The sequence below is a fragment of the Amphiura filiformis genome, chromosome 7, assembly GCF_039555335.1.
Source record: "Amphiura filiformis chromosome 7, Afil_fr2py, whole genome shotgun sequence".
In the NCBI taxonomy this organism is placed as follows: Eukaryota; Metazoa; Echinodermata; class Ophiuroidea; order Amphilepidida; family Amphiuridae; genus Amphiura; species Amphiura filiformis.
This window is the reverse complement of record NC_092634.1, coordinates 52529228-52542057: the sequence shown is the minus strand read 5'-3', so window position 1 is coordinate 52542057 and position 12830 is coordinate 52529228. Positions and strand designations below refer to the sequence as shown.

The 12830-nt window shown below is 38.6% G+C and overlaps 1 protein-coding gene across 1 annotated transcript in view; it reads right to left on the bottom strand.

Moving 5' to 3' along the window:
- Positions 1-6473, bottom strand: part of LOC140157938 (uncharacterized) — a 29393-nt gene extending 22920 nt beyond the window's left edge. The window contains exons 1-4 of the mRNA XM_072181186.1: positions 6455-6473; positions 4421-4526; positions 3228-3372; positions 65-1205 (exon numbers count right to left, since the gene is read on the bottom strand). Of these exons, the coding sequence (XP_072037287.1) occupies positions 65-1205; positions 3228-3372; positions 4421-4526; positions 6455-6473 (1411 nt within the window). The remainder of the gene's footprint in view (positions 1-64; positions 1206-3227; positions 3373-4420; positions 4527-6454) is intronic.
- Positions 6474-12830: the final 6357 nt, after the last annotated feature.

Below are 12830 nucleotides of genomic sequence, written 5' to 3'. Positions count from 1 at the left end.
ACATAGGGTTCAAATGTCTGTTGACCAGAAGAAGACAATGTCCGAGGTCTATTCTGTTGCACACCTTGATGAACTAATTGTTGCGTGTATCCAGTTTGATTAGTTTGACTAACCATAGGATGTTGAGCTACTTGAACTCTGTTCTGATACTGAACATGTTGAGGAGTTTGATTTGTGTGAGGAACATTTTGGTGAGCAGTTGAAGTAACATAAGAAACAGGAGTCTTGTGAGCAGCTGGAGCTGCTTGACTTGCGTGAGACCCAATGTTTTGAGCGTTTTGAAATTGTGTCAGGTGATGAGCGACTGCAGTTTGATTTGTTTGTTGAACAACTTCAGGAGCAGTTCTCATTTGATGGCCGATTTGAGAATGTGCAACTCCAGGTTGGTAATTCTGAGGCATTGTATGTTGCTGTTGATGATGATGCTGATGAGCAACTTGAGAATGTGCATGCTGTTGTTGAGCTATTTGAGTTCGATTTTGATAAACTGGACTTTGATGAACAGTTTGCTGGGCTGTAGATTGATGAGCAGCAGCTGTAGCTTGATGAGCAGCAGCTGTAGCTTGATGAGCAGCTGTAGTTTGATGAGCAGCTGAAGCCACTCTAATTTGGTGCGTTTGTGGAACTACAGTTTGATGTGCAACTACATGTTGCAGTTGTTGTTGTTGCTGCTGCTGCTGTGGAGCTCTTCTTTCGAGAGCCGCTTGAAGAATGCCAGATTGTATATTGTGATGGACACTACTATCATGTCCTTCATGATGATGATGAGCATAGCTTTGATGAACAAGCTGCTGCCTATTTTGACCATCATGATGAATTTCAGAATGATCTTCTCTACTCGGAGACTGCCCCACTTGGGGTTGCTCATGTTTGATGTTTTGATTCATCACATTTTGATTTCCGCTTGATGTTGGTGCCATCCTGTATTGAAGAGAGTTCCCATGTTGTTGTTGGTTACCATGGTTACCACCACCACGTGGGTTCATAATATAGATTTTTGATGCCGGAGTCTGCTGTTGTGGTGAAGGCGGCGGTGACGGTGAAGCAGTTGCGGTATACACGGCAGCACTCAATAGTGTTGCGATGCCATTTTGTATTTGCTGTGACGCTACTGGTTGTTGCGGCCGCTGGACGTTGCTCACCCGATGGTTGGGAGGTGGAGTCAGCTTCTTGGGTATTCGAACCATGCTATCTGGGCTGAAATTCTGAAATAGAATTTTGCAAAGTAAGATTAGCAAAGTGCCATACTATTTTTAGGAAATAAAGAGCAAACAGATGTCTTAAAAAATTGAAGTGTAAACAGAGAGAGAGAGAGAGTGGTACGGACATACATTGTACTGTCAGATTAATGGAGAGTAGACAGTTAGCCAACACATTTTAAAAGGATCTGGGGCATGGCAACTTTTTACGGCAAACTGATAAATGCCTTGTATTTTCATTAAAAAGGCAAGGCATGGCAATTTGCAATGTTTCAAAAGGGCATCATGTCAACTGCTGAAAATTTGAGAAGGGCTCCTAATTTCTCAAAAGTGAAGAAAACACACACAAAAATTTTGTTTTACTACTCGTTAATGATTTTATATTGAAAAGGCATGGCAGGGGCACCGAGAGTCAGAGGGCACAGCAAGTGACTGCCGCCGGTAGAGACTGACCGATCAGATCGGGAGCTTCCTAATCGGGCCGATTATTAGCTTATTGGTAGTGATCTGCATCGGCCGATTTTTCCTTCATCCGCCGATGTAATGCACCGATCACCCAATATCATGAAAGTAATTGTTGAAGCTTAAGGGATCCAAAATGAGCGTTTATTGCGTTTCGACAGTATTTTTTGTGGGACATGAGAAGCACCTCAGACCTATCGAATTGCATTCTGAATACGAAGCATGTCTTTCTGATATCAAATAATTTTTATTTTTTGAAAATCACAATATAATACAAATTTTATGACAAATTATTAAAATTTGATATTTTTCACATTTTTGATATTAAAACAGTCCTCGAAATAAATTCTATAAATCTAATGATATATTCTTAAAGTGTATGTAGCAGGGAGGAAAAGCCGACGGTCAATTGAAAATTTTGACTTTTCATATAGAAGATATGGATTTTTTTCCCAAAAAGACCTAATATTTTTTGGTGTTTTGGGAAATCTTATCTTCAATACGAAAGGTCAAAATTTTCAATTGATCGTCGGCTTTTCATCCCACCTACATACACTTTAAGTATAAATCATCAGATTTATAAAGTTGACTTCAAGTACTGTTAAATATCAAAAATATCAATTTTTAATGATTTGCCATAAAATGTGTATCAAATTGCGAATTTCAAAGAATCAAAATTATTTGATATCAGAATGACATTCTTCGTATTCAGAATGCAATTCGATATGGCTGATGTGCTCTAATGTCCCAAAATAAATACTGTCCAAACGTTCATACCCCAGCCCTTAACAAGTATTCATTTATTGGTATATTTCTTTCTTTAAATCAAGCGAAATTTAGCAAAAGAACAAGCTTTGTAGGCGATAAACATATATAAAATCATACCGTGATTCAGGCACGCAGCTGAGATAATCAGGTAATTTCCCGCATGCATACTTCCGGTTACACACGTGCGCCAGTGTCAGATTGGAGAGAGCTACGGGCCGCGTGCAAAACTCAACACTTCCGGGTTACACACGTGCGCGTCAGCTACGGGCCGCGTGCAAAACTCAACACTTCCGGGTTACACACGTGCGTGTCAGCTACGGGCCGTGTGCAAAACTCAATACTGACTTGAACGTAAACACAATATTAAAATGGGGCGATCGAATGATTCGACGGACTCGGATATCAGGGGGAAAAGGTATTGAACTTAGAATAATCATGGTCAAATTAAGTATTGTAAATGAGCACGGGAGTGTAGTTTTGTGCTCAGAGCATACATAATTATGGTAATACTTTGCGTACAAGTACCCTTTCAACATACAAGTGAAATTTACTCATGGCGATGGCAGCCATTGTTTACAATTGGGGAATTGGTAATCGGTGATCGAATCGGCAGATCAAAGAGGGAATTGATCGGCCAATCGGTCGATTCAGATAGGGACCTGATCGGTCAGACACTAGCCGTCGGTAAAGGATGCATTTTGAGGGCAGTACGGCAGTCAGCTAATTTGAAGGTGGAGACAGCTTAACACACAGACGGACAAAAAATATTAGCATCGCAATGATGCTATAATTCATTACCTGTGGTTCTTTGTGTGTGGTACTGAGTGGTACAGGTGATGTGACATTACCAGAGATGTTATACTTATACTGAGATGAACTCACAACCTCCACATCACCAGAAGTTCTATACTTGTACTGAGATGAACTCACAACCTCAACGTCACTGTAAGAAGGAAATACAACCAAACATCATCAGTGCATTGAGTTATGCCAACATGATGTGTACATAAACATGTATACATACTATTACATCACTTACATGCAATGGTCACCAATTTAATTTGGGAATAAACATCTGCATCTAGGGCTCACCAAATTGCTTGTTTGGTAGCTCTAGCCAGTGGCGGGGAAGCATTTAAATGGGGGGTATATTTTGTCCTGGTATTACAAGCACATGAATTTTTAACCCGAAATGAAGGACGTGTGTGGTTTGCTATTAGATGGGCCAGTGCGCATGAAGTGAGGAAAATTTTGCAATTTTATCTATTTGAACTTCATTTTGAAGCATCTGTGGCGATTTTACCTAAATAAAAGCCATCAAGGCCCACACAGTAGTATTAATTTTTACGCTGGGAACAAAGCACACGCAGAACTATGCCCGGGGAATAGTTACTTTAGTCAAAACTATGCCCGCGCTTTTCACCAATCAGATGATGGGAATCTTTAGATGAGGTATACAATCTGTGATATCATACACCAATCAAATTATGTGAATTCTTTACAAACCACATCCACTGAACAAGAATTTATGTTGTTGGGTGCCCTTGTGTCTTTCCAAGTAAATCTTTGGACACATTCCCTTTGATACATGATTGCATTGGTGCCCTAGCATGCTTTACCTGAATTTTCAACCCGATTGATTGAACTAGTACGAGTTATGGGCATGCAATTGTGATTACAGAGCTAAGTTACTGCATACTGAAACTACAAGCTTGATTTTGATTTTTGTCAGTATCTAAACTCTGAGTTTGATGAACAGATTCATGTTGGATTTCAGTGTGGCAGATTCAAATAAGTGCGTTTACACCTTGCATCACCTGTGTACGTTCAAATCGCTCATCTATGCGTGTATATATGCCCGCGCCCGCGTGATTAGGTTAAAGTGTGCAATTCAAATCTTCCAATGTCGTATCCAACATTACTCTCAACTTGAGCAGAGACAGACTAAGTGTGGAAACAGGCATTAGCAAAGAAACAGTGTGTCAACTTACTCATCACTTGCTCCTGAAGATGACATTTCTTGTATGTTTGGACTACTATAGCTTGGGTAGCCTCTGTTGAATCCTTGTGTAGGTTGCTGCTCAGCACCCTCCAAGGCTGAAAGGAACAAAATTAATATTCAATTACATCTATAGCTAGCATTGGTAGCTCAATAATTTGTGGGGTAAATTTTTTTTGCAATTTCGGGTACCCAGTTACCCGCCCGCAAAATGCCCCGGGTACCCGAGCGCAAAATTACCCGAAAATCACACCCCTATTTTTGGCACAGAAGATAACCAGCGATTAATGAACGACTTGCTTTTGTTGCAGGGCACCATAGGAGGGTCACCTGGCTCACAAAATTAAGGTTAACAACTATTTTCAACTCATGCAATTTGGTAGTTCACAGCATCTTGCGAACCAGTAGTAAGCTTTGGCAAAAATTGCATTGATCATTTCATAGCGAGTGTGTAAGAATTCAAATATCACATACTTTTGTAGGTCCTGTGGTTCTTGAGTTACATGTTGTAAAGAGGGCTGAAACAACAACACTTTTGTAAAACGTACATAACGCATTCACAACAATAAATCAAGCAAGTTTTCAAAGTACCATAACCACCCGGGTTAAAGCCCACCTTCAGCTATAAGCCCACCCCCTATTTTTCAAAACATTCTGGGAACAAGAGTGCACTCAGGTATGAGCCCAGTACTAAATTTTGGCCAAGTTCTTAAATCAAATCAATGCTTTGCTCTCATATTAAGAACAAATAAAAAAAAATACCAGTTGATAATTAACATTCCAGTAATTCCACACTTATAATTTTAAGAAATTGATATACAGGTACGTCATTGGGCATACAAATGGGGAATGATTGTTCATGTTTTTTTTAAATTCATGCACTATTCCTTCCCCGGTTATAAATAAGCCCACCCCATTTCTGAAGTGAAATCTGCCATCTTTTTTTACACTGATTAGTGATTACGCCATTTGGGGTTTATTTTTGTGGTGCTGGGACGAGCATGCATACCACTTTGGTAAGCGAGTGACCACCTGGATATTTCACATGGAAATTGTTTTATTTGGAAAGGTGATTATTTAACTTAAAAAATGAGGGGTCAACCATGTCTGTAGGACAAAAATTGGCTAAGTTATGGGCAAATGTCTTTTTCCAAATTCTGTGACCATCATCGACTGTAGACCTACCTTTATAATGAATTACTGTACAAAAAAGCAAGTAATGCACCATTTTTCAGCACGGCGATCCATTTTACACAAAAGCGATTTTATTTGAAAAAAATCTAACTACGGTATCACTGTATGATAACTTTTGTATCAAGGTATACCAATTGACTGTTTTTGACTTTCTACATATGTACGTAAAGTTTCTGGCACGTCCAAATTTCAAATTTTTGTACTTTCCTATGGGGATTACACAGTTAAGGGGGTACTACACCCCTCGATAAATTTGTGTCTATTTTTGCATTTTTCTCAAAAACTAGTAATAACACAGTGGTAACAAAAAGTATATTATAGGGGCAAGGAATCCAATTACTACACTGGAATTTCAGTGACCCAAGACAAGTGGTTTGTTATTTATGATAAGAAATAAGGTACCGCTAGCACGTACCTCGTTTCCTATCATATATACCGTACTGAACCACTTGTCTTGAGTCACTGAAATTTCAGTGCAGTAATTGGATTCCTTGCCCCAATAATATACATAATTGTTTATTACCAGTGTGTTATTATGTTTTGAGAAAAATGCAAAAATAGTCACAAATTTACCACAGGGGTGTAGTACCCCCTTTAGTAGTGCCGTACTATTACGCTATGTTTTGTATTTGGCGAGGATGACGATATTTACATCCTGAACTTGCAAACGGCCACAATGTGTTTTACTTGATATTTTCACCCCTAAATAATCTTGTATAATTCCTGCAATACCCTATATGTGATAAGAACTTAATTATCTCTCGAGCGCAATACTTCAAGCTTCTGGATGGGTACTGAAATGTGCAAAAAATCCAATTTCTTGCGCTCTCACCTTCAAATTTCCTGCTCATCGCGAATCTTGTTTGCATGGACAACGGAAATAAATATGGCCAACCCGTATTTAGCATTAATCTTCAACTGCTACGCACGGTCATAATGAGAAATGGCCATTTCGCTCCACTATGTTTACTAGCTTCAAAATCGGGCCGGAAGACTTAGGTTAAAACTAAATCGCTAAGCGATAGCGATTTTTTTTGGGCCAATGAGATAGACCTCTTTTTGTTATATTGGAAAAAGCGCGTATCTCATTGGTCAAGTACTGATCGGCGATGGAGTATAAATTCAGCTTAGCCGCATGCTCATATGCCAGTTTAAAAGTAAATACTCGAGCATGCGACGAGAGAAACTGGGCTGAAAACGTAAATCTACAAATTGGTTTATTTAAGGAATACATTGCGTCGATTGTACACACAAACCACGTATTATATACAAGCAACAATTTGGAGTGGTTCATATAAATGCAGGTGAGACAAATTCAACAAAAAGTGACATAAATACGGTGAAATACCACCATGGACTTTAGCATTGTAACCACTTCAGTCGCTATACAGATGTTGTATAGCGACTGATTATTCGGTCTACCCCTTTAGCAATTTCTGTGGTCACTCATGCCATGCCCATGGTTGTAATTTCGTTCTGGTACGGTACACAGGAACGTATGAAAATTCAAATTTGACGATATGTTTACTAAACAAATTAATTGTGTGTACGTTTAAACATTATGTATTGTAGCCAGTGGTTTCGGGTTTTATAAAAATCTCGGTATTCCTTTTTACTTTTTTAAATATAGGGGGGTTTTATTTTTACATTTAGCTGCCTTCTCACTGGGCAGGTTAGGGTTCTTCTTCTTCCAATAAGTACAGGCCTCTTAGAAGTTTTCACTCCCGAGTATAGTCGTACTGTGTGCAGTGCAAAGGGTGCGAGCGGAAACACGGATTCGCTGAGTGCAGATGAAGTGGTGCTGATGTGCAAGTAAAAAAGTCCTCTTCCAGTCTAACGAAGCGCCAGTGGACTCAGCCGGCTTTGGAAAGTCTCCAAAGACGGAGCAGATACGACTGAAGCTGGTAGTGTGTTCCACAGGCAAATGACGCTCGGGAAGAAAGAGAACTGGTATGACTGGATCCTGCAGTGTTGTTGTCTAAATTGCAGGTGGTGGCCTCTGGTTGTGTTTGTAGCTGGAATGAAGTAGGGTGGACCACTTGGAATGGCGACTAGGCCGTGAACAATCCGGTATAACATGGTGACTTTGTTATGTGCTCGGCGTTCATTTAACGACTGCCATTGGAGATTTTCAAGCATCTGGGTCACACTGTGTCTAGGATGGTAGTCGGACTCAACGAATCTAGCAGCGCGTCTTTGCACCATGTCTAATTGAGAAACCATGTCCTTGGTGTGAGGATCCCATACGGAGGAGGCGAACTCAAGCGTTGGTCGAACATACGTCTTGTAAGCCTGTTCCTTTACTTTTGGTGGAAATTTACGTAGGTTTCTGCGTAGAAAGCCCAGTGTGCTATTTGACTTCTTGCTGATGTTATTTACATGTGGTTTCCAATTGAGGTTACTCTGAATCGTGACTCCAAGATACTTTGCTTCATCGACGATGCGTAGTGAAGACCCATGGATGTTGTAATTAGCATTGATGATATTTTTCCTTTTATTAGTAACTCTTATACTAAAATGCAGAAAACCTTTGACGAGCGCGTATTGTAAGGATACATCGCGTATATACTGCGTTGCACGCACTTGTCTCTGATTGGCTGCTAAGGCGACATGTTGTTGCTGAGTGGAAATTTATGAATGAACTGTGCGCCGTACGCGTTGTTAGCGCCAAATTTGCAACATCATGGTAGTCGCGCTCGTAAAAGGTTTGCTGCATTTTAGTATAACACTTCGCATTTGTCGGGGTTAAAGGCCATTAACCATTTTCTCTCCCATGTTTGAAGATTTGCAAGGTCATCCTGGAGAGCTGTGTGTGTGACGTCCGCATGTGATTTTGGGATTTTATTGGCCGGTAGGCAATCGTCGGCGAAGATTCTGATATCAGATGTAACAAAGTCGGCAAATCATTTATAACACTTACACTGACTGTACTTCCACAAGGCAGCTATATAACATGTAAGAATAAAACCCCCTGAAGTAACGAAATGCCAAAAGTAGGGGAGAGGTTGTGGATGCCATTAGTGTATACCTGATCTCATGTACCAATACACACATGTGTATTGGTACATGATTCGGCGGGTATAAATGAGCAAGTCTGAAATCGTGGTCGTTTTTTACTCTGTTCAAAACGTCACATCTACACCAAATACAGCCCCCAAAATGGTTTACTTTTTGTATTGACTTACCGGCGAACACGTAAGTAGTAGATGGAAATGCGATCCTCTAAACATAACTTACCATTTGCTCAAGATATTTTTCTCCCACACTGCTGAATGCTATTTGTGATTGACGCCATGTCAGAGCATGTTGACAAATGGCCGTGGTAACACTAGGTTGCCAGTTCAACAAACAGAAAAACTTATCACTAACCCCACTGCGCAACCTCCTCCTCTTAAAAGGTGTTGCCATAAGCACAGTTTCACGCTAATGGCGCCCAAACGTGTGTTCAGCTGCCCGGAAGTTGTATCAAAGTTCATGACATGTCAAATTACGTCATTCATTCGCCATGTTGACATGAAAACATTAGCTGCTGCGAGGTCAGTGTCGTTCAATTTGTTACCTAAATTCCTCTCAGGATATTCTGATTTCACTTATTTATGATGTGTACGAGAATTCACCATATGAACTCAAAAGTATGAATGCAAGCTGTTATTGCTGACAATAGAAACATTGTTGCAAAGTCATTAAAAACAGGTATGTATTACAGACATTCTTTGGCCGAAACGAGATACAGGCTAATAAGGTAGTGTACCATTAGTGCAAACTCTTGATTGCTTAAAATCGTCCATTTATTCACGTTTTTACCGGCGACGACACATCATTTCGGGGGTTAAAAATAATACAACATTACGCTTTACTTCTTAATCATTTAAATGAATGCATGTTTGCCCGTCATACGTGGGTATCTTTGAGGCCTTGCATTTACTTTCATGATTTGCAATTGCAGAGTTTGTAAGCATGCATGTCAATTGTCATGTTGTTGTTCATGTGTTTGCGTTTGTTGCAAGCTTACCACTTAAAAGATCAGAATTCATGATGATTACTGCAGCCAAAACTGGCCCATATATTGCTAAACAATACAAATTCTAAAAGGAAAGAAAAATACACAAAGCCATGTAACTTGACCACCTGGTACAACTCAAATCTGCGACGAAAAACTTCATCAGCGAAACCCACAATTGTTCGCCATTTTGACTGCCCTTGCCGTTTTCATTTAGGGTTGGGCGGTAAGCGGTACTCAGTACTTCGCATTCAGCATGCTCTCTTGGATATGATTCAATTTGAATGCAAATTTTTTGTTTCAAATCATTTCAATTCAGTTCCATTTCAATGCACCAAATTTTTTTTTTTATTCGACTCACCCAGCATTTCAGTTCAATTCCAATTCAGTGCATATTTTAATATATAGTCTTTTTTAATGGTCTTTTTTAGGAAATCTAATACAGTAATGGAGCCTCTGAAGGGTTGCATCTTGATGTAAGGCCTACTGATTCAGTCAATAGCCTAAAAAAATAAATATTGAACTTCAGGGTTCTTTATCAGCATGGACAAAATTTTATTGTATCAGTAAAGTGAACTGTCATTACTCCAAAAGAAACTTAGTGCGTGTTTACAACGATATTCATAACAATTCTAAAGAAAAAAAGAACAATAATTATTTTTACACCTGTGTGAAGTAAAGATTATTTAAGTTAAAGTGTGTATACAAAATCAAATATTGGGCTATTCCAGAAAATAAGTGCACACCCCATAGAGGAGTAACTTATCAATAAATGGAATGACTGGATTTCCATGTTTGCTTTTTGAAAACGACTGGAATTCCAGTAGCCAATGTTAGTGGAAAAAGCTTGGAAATGCAATAAAATGAATGAAAAATCACGGATATGTCCTAATAAGCCTCTCAAATTGAGGATTTCGGATTTTGAACTACTTTTCTACTGGATTTTTTCGCCTGTGGACACTTTAAAAGTCTAGATTTCCAACAATCACAGCTAATCACGACCGGACAAAAAGTCTGGATATCATAACTCCTCTATAAGGGGTGTGTATCTATTTTCTGGAATAACCCATTCTTCATTTTATTCAGGTAATGGAGAATTTTAATGAGTGACCTTATTAAGTTAGGGACCGTTCACAAACACTTGTTAGGGGGGCCTGATGCAAAAAGGGGGGCCCTGAAATTTTTGACCCTCCTAAGGGGGAAAAAAGTTGACCACAAATTTTCCTGGGAAAATTGAGTTTATATGCTTTTCTATGGGGTTGACCCATAATTTTCACGTCAAAAAAAGTGTTCGTGAACGGTCCCTTAACTTGCCAGTTGCAACTCTATAGCCTACTGAAAAAATTGGAATCAAAATGCACTAAAAATATTGCTTCTAATTCAATTATTTCCCTTGTAAATTTTAATTTAATTCGAATTCCACTCAACACTCATAGTTATTTTGATTCAATTCCAAATCCAATTCAATTCTTGATTAACTAAAATAATTTCAATACGGCATCAAAATGACACTAGTCTATGTTGGGTCGCATCATTTGGTCAGCAATTATTAGGAGGTATATATTTTTAGTATAAGGTCAAAATGAACGTTATACCAACCATAGTTCATGAGTTAGGCCTACTCAAAGTTAAAAAAGTGTGTTGTTGCATATTTCCAAAAGAAAATCTTTTGAGAGTAATTGATTGAGAAATATTAATTAAAACTGTGGCGCCGTTTGAACTCACTGTTCAAAAAATTAAGCTTTTCCCACTCGCCGCAATTTGGTCACCAATTTTTTTTACATAAGAGTAAGGGCGCACCATTTTTTAAACCCTCCCTCGGGTCATGGAGAAAGACTGGTAATGTAGATTATAAATAAACCCGAGCTGTTATAAAAAAAAAAATGAACAAGTGGACTGCAGATTAATTGAGCTTTCGTCGACACACAGTGGTCCAGGAGCACTATAACTTTGTTGCTATATTACTGTTAGTTAAGGCTTAGACTAAGTGGTGTCTTGGTATTAATCTTTGGAGTCAAGGAGAAGGTGGTTTTAACTCTAATTATTTACTCAGAGATGGATCCGAGACTGTGGGACAGTCTAAGAGCTTTTGCGTGTTTACAAAGGAGAACCAATTATTGAATATTGACGCATGTTGAAAATTTAAATGACCCGCGTCTGTTTATCGGATTTCGATAGATGATATCGATGACCGCCCAAACCTATTTTGTAGTGCAAAAGTAGTTCCCTAGTTTACATAGGAGCACACAGTTTCTTTTAACACATTTTTTGTTTCTTTGTGGCAAATTGAAAGTACGACACAAGTTGGATTCGCTTTCATATAAAAGCGACCAGGCCCGTACGCAGGTGTTTTGTTTGTTTGTTGTTGGTTTTTTTTGGGGGTGTCGATTTTGAAAAAAAAAATTCCAAGGGGTGGAATTTTGTGAAAAGTCGACTTTCTTCCCAAAATTTGGACCTTTTTGTACCAAAAATGCGTAAAAAACCTGCTTTATTTTTGCTCTTTACTAATGTTAATTCAATGCATTGAAATCGAATTGAATTGAAATGAATTTTGGGCGATTTTCATTTCAATGCATTGGAATTGAATTGGAATTGAAATGAGTGGGCCTGGGCATGAATTGAATTGGATTGGAATTGAAATCATCGTGAGCAATGAACAATTGAATTGGATTGGAATTGAAATCATGTTGAGTGATGAAGAATGAAGTGGAATTGAAATGAAATTCAGCTTTGATTTCAATTCAGCATTTCAATTCACAAGCAGATGTCTAGATCATTCCACCTGTAAAAAGTGCCCTTCCCCGGTTCTGAATTCTGATACACTTCCAGGTCTATTCACACAAGAGACACACATTAAAAATTTAGCACCAATAGCTGATGATATAATGAGACACCCCCCCCCCCCAACTTGCCAAAGATCTCAAACTTTTGGCACTACATACATTTAATCATAAAGCCCATATTTTTCTCAAGCTCTTAATTTTTATGTTCAAAAGTCATTGTACATTTGAACAAATTGTGAGAAAACCATTAAAGAAAATGCTTATACAGGGTGATTTAAAATGAACTGTACCCAACTTAACCCATTTTTTATATATATTCGCGGAGATTGTACATATCAAAAAACTATCATAGAAGTGTTATAGTAGAAATTTTGAATTTTGATAATAAGTGGTTTTAGTCAGAAGATATCGTATTTTCAATTTAT